General features: G+C 35.3%; 2 protein-coding genes across 2 annotated transcripts in view; one reads left to right on the top strand and one right to left on the bottom strand.

Annotated features, from left to right (window-relative positions):
- Nucleotides 1-20,476, top strand: part of cgref1 (cell growth regulator with EF-hand domain 1) — a 314,634-nt gene that overhangs the window by 63,219 nt on the left and 230,939 nt on the right. The window lies entirely within an intron of this gene.
- Nucleotides 8,074-19,320, bottom strand: LOC141295406 (intron Large complex component GCFC2-like). Its single transcript, XM_073826610.1, has 18 exons — nt 19,006-19,320; nt 18,832-18,933; nt 18,596-18,733; nt 16,340-16,570; nt 16,153-16,250; nt 15,913-16,016; nt 14,504-14,687; nt 14,298-14,421; nt 12,862-12,922; nt 12,578-12,660; nt 12,255-12,454; nt 11,088-11,229; nt 10,726-10,847; nt 10,560-10,636; nt 10,391-10,457; nt 8,517-8,663; nt 8,290-8,429; nt 8,074-8,185 (listed from the first exon to the last, which is right to left on the bottom strand). The coding sequence occupies exons 1-18, from the start codon at nt 19,277-19,279 to the stop codon at nt 8,074-8,076; spliced, it is 2,406 nt and encodes an 801-aa protein (XP_073682711.1). The 5' UTR covers nt 19,280-19,320.

A 20,476-nucleotide genomic window follows, 5' to 3' on the forward strand; every position in this document is an offset into this window, starting at 1 on the left:
TCCACAAGAGGAAATAAAAACTTTTTGGATTTAAATTTAAATTTTAAATTTTCTTCTGGAAAACATGTAAGTATCTTCTGAAGGGCAGTACTAAATGAAAAAAAATATGATATGTAGGAAAAATAAGAAAAATGTACACATCTTCATTTCGTTCAAAAGTTTTGACCCCTCAGCCTAATGCATTGTGTTTCCTACAGAAGCATCAGTGAGCATTTGATTCTTCTGTAATAGTTGCATATGAGTCCCTCAGTTGTCCTCAGTGTGACAAGATGGATCTGTAAATCATGTAGTCATTGTTGGAAAGGGCTCAAATACACAAAATTGCTTAAAAACCAAATAATTTGTGGGCCTGAAGGATTTTTTCTGAAGAGCAGCAGGCAGTTTAACTGTCTGTTAAAACGGCTGTGGATCATTCAGGTAACAATACAGTATTAAGAATCAAGTGTGTGTAATTTTTTAAATAAATTCAACTACTATTTTCTCTTGTGGACTGTATGTAAACATCTTTAATGTGAAATATCTTATTCAGGTCAGTACTATATAAAAAACAACATGCATTTTGTATGATCCCTCTTATTTTGGTAAAATAATAAGCATTTTGCAGATTCTCCAAGGTGTATGTAAACTTTTGACTTAACTGTAATCAAAATAATATCAAAATAATCAAATCAGCAAACAAACAGATGGCTGCAGCACTAGATGTGGTTATGTCTGGAGTTACTTTAACAGTGCTTGACATTTGGAGTCCTGCTCTGGTTGCCTCCAGACAGAGTGTGTTAGCATAGAGTTGACAGAACAGTCAGAGTGCATTAGACCTGAGTGCCCTTAACCCTAGCATGTCTACCAGCCTTGCCAGGAGACACACAATTAATCACATCCTTTTGGCATGACACAAAAATATGGACTCTATGGAGCTTCCAGACAAATATTACCTCAGCGTACAGTGGGGCTCAAGAGTCACATTGAAGAGCTGGGATTCAGTTTAAACCTGGTGATAAACGAAACATTAAGGATTTTGAAATATTGAAGACAAAGAAGGGTTTACATGTTTACTAGCATCGATTAACTCTTAAATGGGATAGTTCAGCTAAAATGAAAATGCTCAGCATTTACTCACCCTTATATTGTTGCAAACATATTTTAATTTCTTTATGTTTGGTTGCCAACATTCTACGAAATATCTTAATTTGTGATTGAAAGAAGAAAGAAACACATACAGATCTGGAACAACTTGAGGGTAAGGAAATAGTAACAGAATTTTAATTTTTGAGCGAACTGTCCCTTTAAATGTCTTGTTTGCTTGTAAAATGCTCATTTGGTTTCTTTCTGAGTCAGAACTGACGCAAAAGGCTCTCTCTGTGCACGAAGTAACGGTAAAAATAAAACTGATGATATAATTCTACCTTGTGACTCATAACATGGAGAAACCCGAGGAAGGCAAAAGTTCAGGATGGAGTGAAAAATATGTATCTTCAGCAACTCCCATTAAAATGTTCAGCCTTTGTTTTCACAGAAGTTGAACTCTGTGTCTGTTTAAGTCATTAGGACGGATTACCACCCCCTCCTGACTGAGACCAGAAAATTTGAATCCCCATCAAACTCTACCCCTGGGATAACCCTTTGTAGGTATTTTGTGTAACCAAAAAGACTTGAATGAATCAGGAGAGGTACAACACGGATCAAATGCCTCTGCCTGAGGGAAGGAAGACAAAAGGAAAAGAATATAGTTTTATGAGACCCCCATCTAGTAGAAAATAAGTACTTGGATCCTAATACGAAAACCTAATTCAGTTCGAGAATAGACGCCAAATCCGAGCCTTTTCTCCAGATCTATGTTTCATGAGGTTTTTAGACCATTTAATCAGTAAGTGTACCTTTACAGTCCAGAGTTGGCATCGAACTTTCATGCCATTGCAAATCCTGGATCAGAGCTTTTGAACTGCAAACCTGAACTTCAGAGAAAATCTTTTTGGGGAAAAAGGTTCAAGTCAGGGTCTATACACAAACTTTAGATGCAATGAAACTTCTTGTATTTCCTATTGAACTGTCTTAAAGTCTCTTATATTCACAAATGCTGCATTTATTTTATTAGCTAGAGTGAAAACAGTAATATTGTGAAACATTATTAGAATTTAACTAATAATAATATAATTTTTTGATGCTTTCAATTGGACTCTCTTTCTGTTTTAATTGATGATAAACAGTAAAAATGTTAATATTGTAAAAATATTATTGCAATTCATTTTAATTTTTTAAAATACAATTTATTTCTGTGATGCAGCACTGAATTTGCATGAGTCATTACTCCAGTCTTCAGTGTCACATGATTCTTCAGAAATCATTCTAATATGCTGATTTATTATCGATGTTGGAAACTGTTGTGCTGCTTAATATTTTTTTATGATACTTTTTTCTTAAAAATGAAAAAGAACAGCATTTATTTAAAATAGAATTCTTTTGTAACAATCTTAGTCTTTACTATAATTTGCACTGAAACCTGTTTTTTTACCTTTTTATTTTTTGAAGCATCCTGAAAAAAGTATCACAGGTCCCAAAAATATTAAGCAGCACAGCTGTTTCCAACATTAATTATAAATCAACATATTAGAAGGATTTCGGAAGAATCTGGAGTAATTACTCTGAAAATTCAGTTTTGATCACAGGTATAAATTATATTTTAAAGTATATTAAAATTGAAAAATTTTATTTTAAACTGCAATAATCACAAAATATTTTTTTTTCTGTGTTTTTTGGTCTAGATACAGCCTGGATGGGCACAAGAAACTTCTTTAAAATACCTTAAAAATCTTACTGATTCCAAACTTTAGAACGCCAGTGTAAATATATTTTAAAATGTAATTTATTCCTGTGATGGCAAAGCTGAATTTTCAGCATCGTTACTCTTCAGAACCCTTCAGAAACATTTCTTACTATAAATATTGAAATTCAGAGTTATATATATATATATATATATATATATATATATATATATTAACTGTGATACATTTCTGCATTTGAATTGAATCTTTTGTAATATCATAAATGTCTTGCTAAATATGTGTTTAAAAAAAGTTTTCCCTATAGTTTCCCTAATTTTATAACATATAGATGAGTTGCAGTTCCTGGAAAACATACATGGTTGATTTATATTTGATATCTGAGAATATATTGAGCATTAGATGAGCTCCAGAACTGTAACTGACAATGTTAAGGGGGAAGACAACAAACAGAACCCCTGTTTATCAGTATAAAACAATTGAGATCTCATATGTCATGTGGCTGGTCTATAGCTCATGTGATTTAGCCTCTTTCAGCATGACAACACTTAACAGCAAAATTGATCTAATATTGATTCTGCTGTATCAGATGTGATTCAGCACTTCTTCAGAACTTTGCAATCTCATCTGATTTATCATATGACTCTGATCACTTAGAACAGAAACTACTGTCAACCTGCTGATAAATGAAAGATAAATGTGGTTAGCCTTTTGTAACACGCCAATTCCACTTCTCGTTTCAGTCTCACATGCGTCACAGCAAAATCTCATGGTCATGTTATGATTTGAAAATGTTAGAAATAGCATTTTATGTTGATACTGAATGCGTAGTTTTGTTTTATTTCCAGGGTTAAATGACATTTTAAATCACAGTTTTTACAATGGACTTTTGAACCCTTCCTGCTTTATTTATTCCCCATTTACCCCATTCGCTTGTTAAATGAGACCTATTATGCCACCTTTTACAAGATGTCCCAAGTGTCCCCAGAATGTTTCTGTGATGTTTCAGTTCAAAATACTCGACGTATCATTTATTATATCATTTTTAAAATGCCTATTTTGAGTGGAAGCAGAAAAATGTTTTTTTTTTTGTGCTTGTCTCTTTAAATGCAAATGAGCTGCTGCTGCCCGCCCCTTTTCCAAAATAGGGCTGTGCCTTTACATCTCGTACCTTAAATACTTTAAATGTAAATTTCTGAAATAGGGTTTTTGTGCACTCACACGACATGTTCTCTTTCATGTCTTATTGCGCTTAAACTGTGAAATACACAAGTTTATGTTAAAAACACACAGGAGTTACAAAAAAAGCCGGTTATTGTCTGTGAAGGTAAACAACTGGGAAAGAAATCACATGTTTATATTAGATCTGTGTGGTAGCAGCGTAATATACAGTAAATAAATCAATAAATCCACTGCTGTCTTGTCTCCTCTGAGGCTGGGACTCTAAATAGTGTTCTGCGCTCATCTGTGCAGCAAAAGACAGAACAGTTAGCATTTGCTCGAACTATTGCCATGGCGTTAGAACTGGTACACCGTTGTCGCCTGCGAAAACACAGTGGTGGAGCCATGGGTGGAAACATGCAGATAAAATCTCCTTCCTACGTCATGAGGGGAGCAAAATCTGAGCAGTTTTTTTCACAAGCTTGCAGAGAAAGCTTTTCAATTTTCATATTTTCTGGGTTGGTAGTTACACCAGGGACCCAATTATACCACTTAAACACGGAAAAAGTCTAAAAATTCATGATATGTCACCTTTAAGATTAAAGGTCAGATTAAAGGACATAAAGGTGAATATTGCTCAGCATGGACACGATTATCTTTGAAGTGGAGTGATTCTACTGGGCTGTTGCGTTCAGTGAGAAAAATACAGTTTTTCAAGAGTCTTCTGGTTGGCATTATGGAATCATTTCATGAAATGCCTCACTATAGTAGAATCAAAGAGAAACATCCAGAGTAAAACAAACCTCACAGTGCAGTGATGAACTAGTTGAGCGGTGAGAGATCTACAATTCTCACGTCCGCACAGGTCAGTCACTGACTACGGTTGAGGGCAAAAACTTACATACACCTTGCAGAATCTGCAAAATGGTAATTATTTTACCAAAATAAGACAGATCATACAAAATGCATGTTATTTTTGTATTTAATACTGACCTGAATAAGATATTTTACATAAAAGACTTTATAAAATAATTGTATAAAAATGACCCTTTTCAAAAGTTTACATGTGCTTGATTCTTAATACTGTGTTGATACCTCAATAACCCCGTGTTTTGTTTGTTTGTTTAGTTTAGTGATAGTTGTTCATAAGTCCCTTGTTTGTCCTGAACAGTTAAACTGCCCACAATTCTTTAGAAAAATCCTTCAGGTCCCACAAATTCTTTGGTTCTTTGTGTATTTGAACCTTTTCCACCAATGATTGTGTGATTTTGAGATCCATCTTTTCACACTGAGGACAACTGAGGGACTCATATGCAACTATTACTGAAGCTCCAAATGCTCACTGATGCTTCAGAAGGAAACACGATGCATTAAAAGCTAGGGTGAAAACTTTTGAACAGAATGATGTGTTCATTTTTCTTATCTTACCTAAAAAAATTTTTTATTTTATTTAGTACTGCCCTTCAGAAGCTACAGAAGATACATACTTCCCAGAAGACAAAATAAATTATATTTACCCATTATCTTAATGCATCGTTTTTCCTTCTGGGGCATCAGTGAGCAATTGAACCTTCTGTAATAGTTGCATACGAGTCATACTCATACGTTGTCCTCAGTGTGAAAAGATGGATCTCAAAATCATAGTCATTGTTGGTAGTGGTTCAAATACACAAAAATGCTGGAAAACCAAAGAATTTTTGGAACCTGAAGGATTTTTTTGAAGAACAGAAGGCAGTTTAACTTTTCAGGACAAACAAGGGACTCATGAACAACTATCACTAAACAAACAAACAAAAAAAAAAAACAGCTGTGGCTCATTCAGGTAACAACAGTATTAAGAATCAAGTGTACAGTCGTGGCCAAAAGTTTTGAGAATGACACAAATATTAGTTTTCACAAAGTTTGCTGCTAAACTGCTTTTAGATCTTTGTTTCAGTTGTTTCTGTGATGTACTGAAATATAATTACAAGCACTTCATACGTTTCAAAGGCTTTTATCGACAATTACATGACATTTATGCAAAGAGTCAGTATTTGCAGTGTTGGCCCTTCTTTTTCAGGACCTCTGCAATTCGACTGGGCATGCTCTCAATCAACTTCTGGGCCAAATCCTGACTGATAGCAACCCATTCTTTCATAATCACTTCTTGGAGTTTGTCAGAATTAGTGGGTTTTTGTTTGTCCACCCGCCTCTTGAGGATTGACCACAGGTTTTAAGATCTGGGGAGTTTCCAGGCCATGGACCCAAAATGTCAACGTTTTGGTCCCCGAGCCACTTAGTTATCACTTTTGCCTTATGGCACGGTGCTCCATCGTGCTGGAAAATGCATTGTTCTTCACCAAACTGTTGTTGGATTGTTGGAAGAAGTTGCTGTTGGAGGGTGTTTTGGTACCATTCTTTATTCATGGCTGTGGTTTTGGGCAAAATTGTGAGTGAGCCCACTCCCTTGGATGAGAAGCAACCCCACACATGAATGGTCTCAGGATGCTTTACTGTTGGCATGACACAGGACTGATGGTAGCGCTCACCTTTTCTTCTCCAGACAAGCCTTTTTCCAGATGCCCCAAACAATCGGAAAGAGGCTTCATCTGAGAATATGACTTTGCCCCAGTCCTCAGCAGTCCATTTGCTTTACTTTTTGCAGACGATCAATCTGTCCCTGATGTTTTTTTTTTGGAGAGAAGTGGCTTCTTTGCTGCCCTTCTTGACACCAGGCCATCTTCCAAAAGTCTTGGCCTCACTGTGCGTGCAGATGCGCTCACACCTGCCTGCTGCCATTCCTGAGCAAGCTCTGCACTGGTGGCACTCCGATCCCGCAGCTGAATCCTCTTTAGGAGACGATCCTGGCGCTTGCTGGACTTTCTTGGACACCCTGAAGCCTTCTTAACAATGCAGTGGAAATTTTTTTTCGGGATTAAGTTAATTTTCATGGCAAAGAAGGACTATGCAATTCATCTGATCACTCTTCATAACATTCTGGAGTATATGCAAATTGCTATTATAAAAACTTAAGCAGCAACTTTTCCAATTTCCAATATTTATGTAATTCTCAAAACTTTTGGCCACGACTGTATGTATACTTTTGAACAGGGTCATTTTTATAAATTCAGCTATTATTTTATTTTGTCTACATGTAAACATCTTTTATGTGATATCTTATTCAGGTCAGTACTAAATAAAAATAGCATGCATTTTGTATGAACTTATTTTGATAAAATATTCTGCAAGGTGTATGTAAACTTTTGCAACTTGAAGGCTGAAATGTTCATGTTCTTATCATGTGAAAGTCTGGTGAAATTAGTCTGATAGAAAGGCATTCTGGATATGCGAGTTGTCTCTGAGGATCCATTCAGTAAAACGCCATTGTTTGGTTTAGTGGTAATGATGTCATCCTCATAAACCGAAACACACACCGGAGGAAAACAAGCCACAACTAAACAATAAACCTATTTATTGAGACTCTACTGAGAAATAAAAACACCCATAAAATATAACCAGACTTGTATATTTTCCGGATGCAGGATGCTTGCCCGTGCAAATCTTGTTGCGTCAATGCCAGCGTGGTGCTGTCTGGTTGCTAATGTGTTGTGAGATGTTTTTAGCATGCCATGTATGTTAAAAACAGCAAAATTATTGTAACAAGTTTGCAAGTAGAGAAGAATCATAACTGATAGCTTCTCAGTTTCAAACATCTGCGAGAGTATTTTCTTGGAAGGCTGAATTGCTTCACAACAGGAATTCTCCAAAAAAAAAAAAAAATCTGATTCATGGAAGTTAAATCATCCGTTCATGGTGACTCTGAATGGTACGTTTTGGACTAAGCCAGTAATATTTGATCCAAGAAAAGAATTATTCCAAGTCCAGGAAACGGCTCTTTTGGGATGTATGTTCCAGATACATCAGACCATAATATATGTGGCACGCATAAACAGGTACAATGAGAACCATATATAATTTCATAAAAATAACTACATGTGTAGTAAAACATTTCATTTTCCTGACAGGAATAAGTGACAGCTCTGAGGAAAATGAAAACCACATGGACCAAAATAAAACATTTTATTCACTATACATGTATCAAAGTGACTTAGCACCTTAAAAACACACAAAAAATACAGCTGACACAAGATGGCTGCTATTGGAGAGCTTTTAACAGATCTGCACAATGATATTTGTCTGTTATAGTCCTAATACTGTCATGTGCCTTGATGTTCTTCAGGGCAAACAGCACATCAGATAAAAGTGTCCTCCTGGAAAAAAAAAAAAAAAAAAAAAGTGTTAGAACTATTACACAGTATAATAAATGACGCATTCATTATTTAATAGCAGAAATATTGTAAAATGACATTACCGAATGCTGCTTGAATCACTGTTGTCCTTAAATAAGGCATGAGCAATCTGAAGTAGGTGTTTGCTGAAGTTCTGCAGCTGAGGTAGTGATGATCCAGCGTTTACATCAATAAACCATGATTTTGGAAAACAATCTGCAATCTTTTTAGAAGAATAAAAGTTAGTTTCATAATTAACTACCTTAGAGGTCAACAAATGAGATTAGATTGATATTATAAGCACAGGAACCTTTTTGCATTTCTGGATGCTGTGTTTTGGATCAGATTCGTTAAGAACTGTGATCATCAAGTAACGGCTGAGAAGTTTCTCCAGCATGAGCTCCTTAAGAATGTGTTCCGGAATCAAACCATCCCATAATGCCATGTTACCAAGCAACTGAAAAACAAAGATTTCATATAACAATCAGCATTCGAACATAAACATTCTGTCTGAAACATTGGCTTGATTTCTCATGAACATTTTAACATGTTTGTCTTTCTTTCTTCAGTCTGAAAAAAAATTATGTTTTTTTTTTAAAGAAAACATTTCAGGATTTCTCTCCATATAGTTGACTTCTATGGTGCTGCGAGTTTGAACTTCCAAAATGCAGTTTAAATGCAGCTTCAAAGGGCTCTAAATGATCCCAGTTGAGGAATAACGATTGGTTATTTTCTAAGAAATTTGACAATTTCTACACTTTTTTTTTTAACCTCAAATGCTTGTCTAGCTCTGCATGTACTTGGTGTATTTCAGTTCAAGACAGTTAGGGTATGTCAAAAAGCTACAATTTTCTCCTCCAACTTCAAAAGTCATCCTACATTGCTGCAGAAGTACTGACTCTGTTTACAAAATGAACATGCAAAGAAGATCAAACACCCTTTACAAAAAAGGTTAAACAGCGATGTACTGTAGGATGATTTTGAAGTTGGAGAAAATTTTTGTTTTTTGACATACCCTAACTGTCTTGAACTGAAATACACCAAGTACATGCAGAGCTAGACAAGAAAGAAAAAAAGTGTATAAATTGTCATTTTTTTAAGAAAATAACTGATGGTTTTGCTAGATAAGACCCTTCTTCCTTGGCTGGGATTGTTTAGATCCCCTTAAAGCCGAATTTAAACTGCATTTTGAAGTTCAAACTCGGGGCCACCATAGAAGTCCACTATATGAAAAAAAAAAAAAAACCTGAAATGTTTTCCTCAAAAAAAAAAAAAAAAGAATTTCTGTAAGTGAACAACTTACTAACGTTTTTAAACTAATGTTTTTAAATGAAGAATGCTCACCAAGGCTGCATTTATTTGATCACAAATACAGTACTAACAGCAAGATTGTAAAATATTAATGGGTTGAAGGTTCAAAATGCAGTTTCAGTGCAGCTTCAAAAGGCTCAGCACGATCCCAGGTGAGGAATAAGGGTCTTAGCTACTGAAACGACTGGTCATTTTCAAAAAAAAAAAATAAATAAATAAATTTATATACTTTAACCACAAATGCACATCTTGCACTAGCTCTGCGATGCACATCTACAACACATTGGAAAGCTCATGGTTAGGGTAAAGGCCATCTGACTTTCTTTGCGCATTTGCTCTGTAAACACTGGGTTGATACTACCGCCTACATCACGTGACTACATAATGCGAAGTCGAGCTAGTGGAAGACAAGCATTTGTGGTTAAAAAGTACATACATTTTTATTTTGTTTAGAAAATGACAGAATGTTTGGCTAGATAAGACCCTTATTCTTCGGCTGGCATTGTGTAGAGCCCTTTGAAGCAGCGTTGAAACTGCAATTTGGACCTTCAACCCGCTGATCCCCATTTAAGTCCACTATATGGAGAAAAATCCTGGAATATTTTCCTCAAAAACCTTAATTTCTTTTCGACTGAAGAAAGAAAAACATGAACATCTTGGATGACATGGGGGGGGGGGTGAGTAAATTATTAGGAAGTTTTTATTTTGGAAATGAACTAATCCTTTAATAATTTGTAACCAATTTAATGCATCTTTGCTGAATTTAAGTATTAGCTTCTTAACAAATGTACTGACCCCAAACTTTCGAAATGTATAAGGAAACAGCAAGAGCATGTAAACAGTCACAACATGACCAGAAGTGAAATGTCAAACCTTAACTGCTGACCAAAACTGTTTGTTCTGAAACTGGAACTGTGGGGACTGCTTATCCTCTAAAAACCTTAGCAAAAAGCACATTGTCATGATTAGCTCATACAACTTAACAAGCTTTAGAAATGTAAAGGTAAACATTACAAATGACACAAATCTAGACAAAACATACTTTTTTGGGTACAGTGGGACAAAGACGTCATTGTCTACTGCACTCCTTAACCTCTGAATAACTGCTTCTACAAAGGCCTGCAGGATAAAGTCACAAGCTGATTTTACTTTTACTGACATCACATCCATTTAGTTAGATACAGTTTTAATACATCGTAAAACAATACCTTGACAGGTTTGCTTTGTTCACCTTCAAATACAGAATAATCATCCTGTATTCTCTTGCACAGAGTCGTGAGGGTTTCAGACTGCTGCGCAGACAGAGGGTCCCACACCAGCTCCACGAAACCTGCCCAAAACCAGGTAATTAGTTCTGGATTTCATTCTGCACTTCTAAACGAACACTGCACTGACAGCAATCAGAGCCAGAACAAGACATTCTGATATGCTTAATAGTAAATTAAAATCAAATGGGTGATATTAAATTACTCACTGAAACATTCTGTTCCCAAACTCAAACTCTTAAATGCAGCAGGCTAGTGGGTGTTATAAAGCTGTTAATGTAATTATGTGCAAATGCCATAGTCACCTTGAACTTTGGAAAGGATTGTCTTTTCAATTATGGTGGGCAGTGTCGTCTTATCCATGTTCTCTGATTCCTCATATCCCTGGCCGTGACAGAACTTCTCAACCTCAGAATACCACGGCAATGCCTCAAAGTCTTCACCTGCCTACAGGGAAAAACATATGATGAAATGCCTGGGTATATATAGTAGTAATCATGAAGATTTAGAGTTGAGAAGCCAATGATGAACAGATAAACCAAAATTCCCTTGATCTTTTGACATCTACAGTTAAAGTCAAGCGTTTACATACACCCTGCAGAATCTGCAAAATGTTAATTATTTAACCAAAATAAGAGGGATCATATAATATGCATGTTATTTTTTTATTTAGTACTGAGCTGAATAAGATATTTCTCATAAAAAATGTTTACATATAGTCCACAAGAGAAAATAGTTGAACTTATATATATTTTACAGCGTTTAAAAGTTTACATACGCTTGATTCTTAACACTGCGTTGTTACCCAAATTATTTGTTTAGAGATAATTGTTCATGAGTTTCTTGTTTGTTCTAAACAGTTAAGCTGCTCGCTCTTCTTCAAAAAATCCTTCAGATTCTTTGGTTTTTCCGCATTTTTGTGTATTTGAACCCTTTCCAACAATGACTGTATGCTTTTGAGATCCATCTTTTCACACTGAGGACAACTGAGGGACTCATATGCAACTATTAAAGAAGGTTAAAACGCTCACTAGTGCTTTAGAAGAAAACACAATGCATTAAGAGCTGGGGTTGAAAACTTTTGGAGTTTGAAGATCAGGATAAACTGAACTTATTTTCTCTTCTGGGAAACATGCAAGTATCTTTTGCTGCTTCTGAAGGGCAGTACTAAATAAAATAAAAATGATATTCAGGCAAAATAAGAAAAATGTCCACATCTTCATTCCATTTAAAAGTTTACAACCCTGGCTCTTAATGCATCATTGAAAATAAAAGACAATGCAGTGCTGACTATATTGGATTCGACAGAAATGTCGCAACACAAGTGTGAGTAACTGTTTTTGACCTAAATCACAGCAGTGTTCAACTATGAAGAATGTAGGCTGTCAAACATACACAAGTGTTAGCAAAATTGTCATGAATTCCCTGCAATGAATTCTGATATAATATGTTGTAGACAAGCCCTAGATCACCTGTAGAGGATTCCAGCCAATAAGCTGGTGTCTGATGAGGGGTGCCAGGAGTTTTGGGATGCACAGGTTAATGTAGGCATTACTGTAAGTATCCTGAAAGGAGACACGCCACTCATCAAATCTGGAAAGGATTTTTTTCACATCCCAGAAGTCTGCTTGAACATCTGCAAACACTTCCTTTGCCTTTTTCAGTAGATCATCTGAAATTTAACCAAAGATATAGATGCAGTGACAAGTATTATGCATTTTTTGTATTCTCAATATTCCATTACGACACCGTTTAAAAATTAATTTTATTTCTGCTTCCATGAAGCTTCTCACACCTCTTTTACTTTGTAGCTCTGCCTGCTGCTCAGCCGTTGGTTCCCAGTCACACGGTACACACACAATGTCTTCTTCAGACAAGCTAGAACATGAAAAAGCATAGGGAATTGAAAAACTGATGATAAATGACTTTGACAACTGTAATTTACAGATTATAAGCATCTCAGAAAGCCTCCAAAGGCTGTAATCTATAGACTTTCATAATGTCAGGCTTAGCGTATCCAGGATTCACAGCAATAACAGTCAGTAATGGTGAAAGTGCAAACATTACAATCCATCTCACCTCTGCCAAGCTGGGTTAGAGCCTCCGGTTGTGTCACCATTGCTGTGTGAATCAGTGTTATCTATATGAGACAGACACAATACACAATATTAAATTAAATGAATGTGCATGCAGTCCTGTAATACAGTTGAAGTCAAAAGTTTACCCACCTGGCAGAATCTGCAAAATGTTATTTTACCAATTTAAGAGGGGTCATACAAAATGCATGTTATTTTTTATTTAGTACTGACCTGAAGAAGATATTTCACATTCGCTGTTCTTCAGAAAAATCTGTCACGTCCCACAGATTCTTTGGTTTTTCGGCATTTTTGTACTTGAACCCTTTCCAACAATGACTGTATGATTTTGAAATCCATCTTTTCACACTGAGGACAACTGAGGGACTCATATGCAACTATTGCAGAAGGTTCAAACGCTCACTGATGCTTCAGTAGGAAACAATGCATGAATTTGAAGATCAGGGTAAATTTAATTTTGTCTTCTTGGAAACATGTAAGTATCTGCTTTAGCTTCTGAATGGCAGTACTAAAAGAAAAAAAAAAGAGATATTTAGGCAAAATAAGAAAAATATACACATCCTAATTTCGTTCAAAAGTTTTCACCCCCAGCTCTTAATGGATCATTTTTCCTTCTGAAGAATCAGTGAGCGTTTGGACCTTCTGTAATAGTTGCATATGAGTCCCTCAGTTGTCTTCAGTGTGAGAAGATTGATCTTAAAAATCATAAAGTCATTGTTGGAAATGGTTCAAATACACACAGTTTTGGATCATTCAGGTAACAGCAACGTATTAAATTCAACTTTTGAACAGGGTAATTTTTATAAATTCAACTATTATTTTCAACTATTATTGTGGACTCTATGTTGATGTCTTTTATCTGAAATGTCTTATTCAGGTCAGTACTAAATAATAAAATAATATCCACTTTGTATGAGTTTTCACCCCAGGCTCTTAATGCATTGTGTTTTCTTCTGAAGCATCGGTGAGTGTTTGATTTTTCTGTAATAGTTGCATATGAGTCCCTCAGTTGTCCTCAGTGTGAAAAGATGGATCTCAAAAGCATACAGTCATTGTTGGAAAGGGTTCAAATACACAAAAATGCTGAAAAACCAAAGAATCTGAAGGATTTTTCTGAAGAAGAGCGAGCAGTTCAGGACATTAAAACTTTTTCTCCTTTTCTCTTGTGGACTGTATGTAAACATATTTTATGTGAAATGTCTTACTCAGGTCAGTACTAAATAATAAATAACATCCATTTTGTATGATCCCTCTTGTTTTGGTAAAATAATTAACATTTGCAGATTCTGCAAGGTGTATGTAAACTTTTGACTTCAACTGTAGATGGAAGTTATAATCATAATCATAGTGGGCATAATATGTGAAGCGTCTTCTACAAAATATTACATACTAAAAAGCAGTACTCAGTTACAATCTTACAGGTTAATTTCTGAATTCGTGAAGACTCCTCCTCTAGTGCTTCTCTTCTCTGACTCGTCAGCGCCTCAGCCTGGTCAATATAGAGACTGTGCATTTCCAGCTCAACAGAGTTTATTAAAGCCATCTGAAAAATAAAGCATACCACCAATACTTTATAAACTGTATATAGTTACATTGTGTACATGGTTAATTTAGTGAAGATTAACCTTCTCAGACAGGCATTCCAGTAGATTCCGTGAGAATATATTCATGGTACGGTAGAACCGGAGCTGCTCATCTGCGGTATGGTTTTCAAGGCTCTCCAGTGTGCTCTTAGCCATTTCCATATCCAGCTGCATCCTTCTTAATTCTGCCTCCCGTGCCCTGTGCACCTCCCTCAGTGAATCTAATCTGGAGCAAAACATTTATTTATTTGTTTAAAATACATGTGGGCCAAGTCGACAGTTGACGTCTTAAACATCTTGAAAAATGTATAATATCCAAGGTACACATTTCTAGTAATTGTGCAGTTAATTTTTCTACTGTATTTTCATGAAGTTTTGGAATATTTGTCCTCTCCCCAAATTTGTCACTACTGAAACACAGTAATATATAATTTATTAAGAAGGGTTATATTGACCCATTAAGATTTTGCTTACATCTTATGTGTAAATATAGTTTTTTCTATTTTATTAAACAGTTTGCAGAGATAAATCAATAACAATTACAATTTTAACAATATTTCAAAGATTATTTATGAGATTTGTTGTATTTTGAATCAAATTTTTCTTTGTAAAAGACTAAAAGTTCACCATAATGATTTCAAACTTAAGGATTTATTACTTTGAACATACATTCAACCAAAAACTATCATAACATCTTAGTTGATAATTCAGTATACTTTATTTCTGACAAAACATTTAATGTTTCGGTAGTGACAGTAATGTTTTGGTAGCGACCACATCACATTACAGAATTTTAACCACCCACATACTTAAATACTACTAAAACATACTAAAATACAAAAAAAAAATTTGCATAACTGTACTAAAATAGTGTTTATTTCCCCCAAATAAAGAACTATGTGTTTCCTTGTGTCACTACTGAAACAATGTTGACATAGTTAAAATCAGTTTCAGCTAATGGACTAAAAAAATACACCGTATCGGTAGTGACATAAAAATGCGGGACACACTTTTTTTCTACATAAAGTTTCATAATTTACAAAGAAAATATAATAATTTTTTTGCTGAACTTTATTATTATTATTATATATATATATATATAAATATTTTTTTTAAACAACAATAGAATAAAAAGCAAAAAAAAAAAATCGTAAGTTGAAATTTAGAAGCGTTATATAATAACGCTTACTGATATTTTAAATATTATTGTTTCAATAGATAATAAAAAGATCTTAGTAAACATCTATGATTTTAATATTTAAATTCTATTTAAATGTGTTTTTAAATTTTTAACTTTTTTTGTAACACTGTTAATGTATTTATTGTCAGTTTTGATCAATTGAATGCATCCTTGTTGAGTTAAAGGTATGATAATAAATAATACGTAAAATAATAATATGATAGTTTATATTACCAAAAAAAGAGAAAACAAATGCATTCCTGCAGCTTACTTGGTAATGATTCTCTTCTTAATGACATCAATACTGACTGCTGGAAGTGTTTCAGGGATGTCCATTTTCTTCTGTCGGGCTGGTCTAGGAGCTTGCAATTCCTTCTGAGAATACAAGGAAAGGTCCTTGAAACACTACGGGAGCAGTGTGTAATAAAAAGCAAGTTAAAGTTGTTATATAGACAATCAAAATGGCTTAAGAAGAGTAACTAAGCCTTTATGTCACAGTGGAGGGTCTCACTTGGTGTCTTTTCACTCCTTTTCCAATCTGCTGTTCTTCCCACATCTGCTGGTCTTCCTCCTCTTGGCTATCAGAAAAACTCTCATCACTATCACTTCCTACGGAACACAAACACAGAACATGTCATCTCTAGTACTGCTGCAGTGTTTTAATATACACAAGTACTGTAGCAGCACATGTTTCTTACCCATCTTCTCAGCCATTCGCTCTCTCAGAGTCTTGGGTTTGGGTGCAAACTCGATTCTGCGCTCATGATCGTCCAGCTCACCATCACTGTTTTGTTCTCCATCGCTCAGATCTTCTTCCTGTAGGCTTCCAGGAGTGCGCGGTGAATCCAGCGAGATGTAATCGTGCTGGGCTCTGGCTTGTCTCCTTTTCTCTTTGGCAGCATGAATCCTTCTAGCATCAGGAATGATGACTGCAGCATTGGACACACAACATGACATGAGTTTTAGTATGTAAATAATGACAATTTACATACTGAGGTGAACGCTTTAACACTTAGGTGGTTTCTGGTCATTTTTAAGGAAGCCAGTTTCTGCCACTGAATTTAAAAAAAAAGTAATTGGGACTTTTTCTCTCACAATTCTGACTTTTTTTTTTTTTTGGCCAAAATTGCGTAATACAAACTCACAATTCTGACTTTTTTCTCAGAATTGTGAGACGCAAACTCGCAAATGCAAGTTATAAAGTCAGAATTGTGAAACAAACACAATTCTGACTTTTTTCTTCTTAAAATTGAGATGTAAACCCGCAAATGCAAATTATAAAAGTCAAAACTGCGAGATATATACTCACAATTCTGACTTTTCTCAGAATTGCAAGTTTATATAACTTAAATGTCTTTTTTTTCAGAATTACAAGTCTGACTTTATAACACTTAACTGAAAGTTAAGTCAGAATTGTGAGATATAAACTTGCAATTCTGAGGATATATTAAAGCGATGGTATGCACTCCGAAGCCCATCTAAATACCCCATCCGAAGTTTTGTTTACCTTAGTCGAACATTTATGGAGATCGCCGAGCTTGTCGAATGGCTTGCTACTGCCGTACGTGGTATATCTGATGTATCTCGTAAATTGCACCACTCAACGTGCACGTAATCTTACCAAACTTCTACAGTAGTGTAAATAGGGTATGTACTCACAAAACGCTGCATTGGAAAATTTGTAAGTCCACCGTGAGTGTATTAAAAACAACTGTTACCCGATCCCTACTAGTCTCAAAAATCCTAAATGGCGACACGTTGACGTCACCTCCCTGGTTTGGGAAAAGCATGTAAAAGTCCACCTACTACTGTGTGCATGTCAACTCCCTGTCAGAAAGCGATGCATCTAACGACGAATGCGATATTTTGTTGATAAAACAATTTCACAAAAAAAATTGTGTGAAACTAAGTTGTTAATACTTCAGGAAAAAAAAAAATTGGATATTCTAAACCAGGTGATGTCGCGAGACACCGCCCACATCACAAGTTGACATGCACACAGACGTAGTAGGTGGACTTTTACGTGCTTTCCCCAAACAAGGTCAGTTTCAAGATATAAACTCAAAATTGCAAGAAAAAAAGTCAGAATTGCGAGTTTATATCACAGTTCAGAGAAAAAAAGTCTGGATTGTGAGAGAAAACGTATTAGCTGCAAGATATAAACTCAAAATTGCAAAAAAATAAGTCAGAATTGTGAGATTCAAACTCGCATTTGCAAGAAAAAAGTCACGCAATTCTGAGAAAAAGTCATACATTTTTTTTTTTTTTTATTCAGTGATGGAACCAGGTTCTGAAATTTATACTTAGGAAAAAAAACTGAAGTTGTCAACTGTGAGTTTTTAATCATGCAATTCTGAGAAAAAGGTCAGTTGCAAGATATAAACTTGAAATTTCAAGGAAAAAAGTTGAAATTGCGAGAAACTCGCATTTGCAAGAAAAAAGTTAGAATTGCAAGTTTATATCTCGCGTTTATATCTTGCAATTGCGAGAAAAAGGTCAGTTGCCAGATATAAACTCGAAATTGCGAGGAAAAAAGTCAGAATGGCGAGTTTATATCTTGCAATTGTGAGTTTATATCCTTCAATTCTGAGAATAAAAGTCAGTTCAGTTGTAAGATGTAAATTCGCAATTGCGAGAAAAAGGTCATTTTAGAAGAATCTAATGTTCTGAAATGTATACTTAGGAGAAACTAAAGTTGGTGACTTTTGTGACATTTGCTATTTAAACACTGAAAATTGATTAGACATGGCTAAATGGTCTTAAAAAAAGATCAGCAAAGGAAATAAATTGGAATATGAAATTTATTTTTTTATGGAAATAAATGGCACATAATTATTAAAGATGAATGTGGTCTAATGGCATGAATTCCCCTAAAAATACAAAATATTAAAGAAAACATATATATTATTCAAATAAAATAGTAAATATTGAAACTAAAAAGTGAGGGAACTGACCTCTTTGTGGTTTTGAAGAACCAGATGAACTTGACATGGTAGAAGAGCTCCCATCATCGCTGTCAGGAGGAATGTCTTCAACCGAGGAATCAGAATCACTGTCAGACTGCACACTGACATCCTTATTACTCTTCTTAACTGGGAAAACGAAATGTTATTTTTAATAACGGTCAATGACAGATGAACAGCATGACTCTGCAGAACTAACGTTAGTTGCTGTAAAACAACAGACACACCTTGAGTGCTTGCTAGCGGTGCAGGAGAGCCTTCTTTTTTCCGAGCTTGGAACACAACTTCTCTATTAACTGAACGTTTCACTGTAAAACTGTCGTTGGTGGCTGTAAGAGTCCAGTTTCTTCGTTAAAACCAATCTTTTTAGTGTTTACGTGAGGATATAATTAAATACTCACCGTCTTTTTCATCAAGAAAGCTGAGTGTATTGCTTTTTGTCTGCTGTTTTGTATCTTTGGACTGAAGTGCAGTGACTGAGGGCTCCTCAGCATCACTGGAGTCACTTTCTCGAGCCTTTGAACCACTTGAAATCTCTCCTCGCGGCAAATCCGCGTTTGAATCGGCTTTCTCCGTTTTCTTTTCGGCATCACCACCGCCGAGCTTTTCATTCTCATCATCACTGGATTCGTTTTTCCTTTGCCTGAAATTTCTGCGTGGCTTTTTATTAAACATGTTTAATCGTGAACGTGAAATCAACGACTCGCACTGACGTATTTTGTACTTCCTGGTCGAGGTTTAAAAACATTTCATAATAAAGGTCCTGCGCCAAAGTGTTTGTAGTTGTATATCCAAACGGAATTTTATCGATTTTAAAAATGAAATAAATTAATTAAGACTGTTTATATATATATGTTTGTTTGTGTGTGTGTGTGTGTGTGTGTGTGTGTGTGTGTGTGTGTGTGTGTGTGTGTGTGTGTGTGTGTGTGTGTGTGTGTGTGTGTGTGTGTGTGTGTGTGTGTGTGTACCTGGTATTCATCACGTTGTGGGGACCAAATGTCCCCACAAGGATAGTAATACCAGTAATTTTTGACCTTGTGGGGACATTTCTTAGTTCCCCATGAGGAAACAGGCTTATAAATCATGCACAATGAGTTTTTTTGAGGAAGTAAAAGTGTGCACAATCTCCTGTGAGGGCTAGGTTTAGGTGTAGGGTAGGTGTAGGGCCATAGAAAATACGGTTTGTACAGTATAAAAACCATTACGCCTATGGAATGTCCCCATAAAACATGTAAACCCAACATGTGTGTGTGTGTGTGTGTGTGTGTGTCGCCCTTTTTACATTTTTATTTTGTTTTAATGTAAGCTTCTGCACAACTCAAACCATAAATCATATCTTTAGTGTTTGCTTCCCTATTTATTTGGAATAATACAGATCGTAGAAAATCTGTAAATTACTCTCACAACCAACTGAGGGTGCTAAAGCGTGTTGCAAAATGTTAATTGTTTGAGCAAAATAAGAGGGATCATGCAAAATGCTATTTTTTATTTAGTACTGACCTAAATAAGATATTTCACATAAAAGATGTTTACATATAGTCTACGAGAGAAAATAATAGTTGAACTTATAAAAATGACCCTGTTCAAAAGTTTACATACACTTGATTCATAATACTGTGTTGTTACCTGAATGATCCACATTGTTTTTTTTAGTGATGGTCATGGTTGTTCACAGAGGTGGGTAGTAACGAATTACATTTACTTCGTTACATTTACTTGAGTAAATTTTTGGGGTAACGTTAACTAGTACTTTTAGAGTATATAGGTACTTTTACTCTTACTCAAGTACATTTATAGTGAAAAAAATTACTTTTACTTCGCTACATTTGATGGCGTTCCTCCGTTACTGTCCTCAGAAACGTGTCGTTGGAA

The sequence above is a fragment of the Garra rufa genome, chromosome 21 (assembly GCF_049309525.1).
Source record: "Garra rufa chromosome 21, GarRuf1.0, whole genome shotgun sequence".
In the NCBI taxonomy this organism is placed as follows: Eukaryota; Metazoa; Chordata; class Actinopteri; order Cypriniformes; family Cyprinidae; genus Garra; species Garra rufa.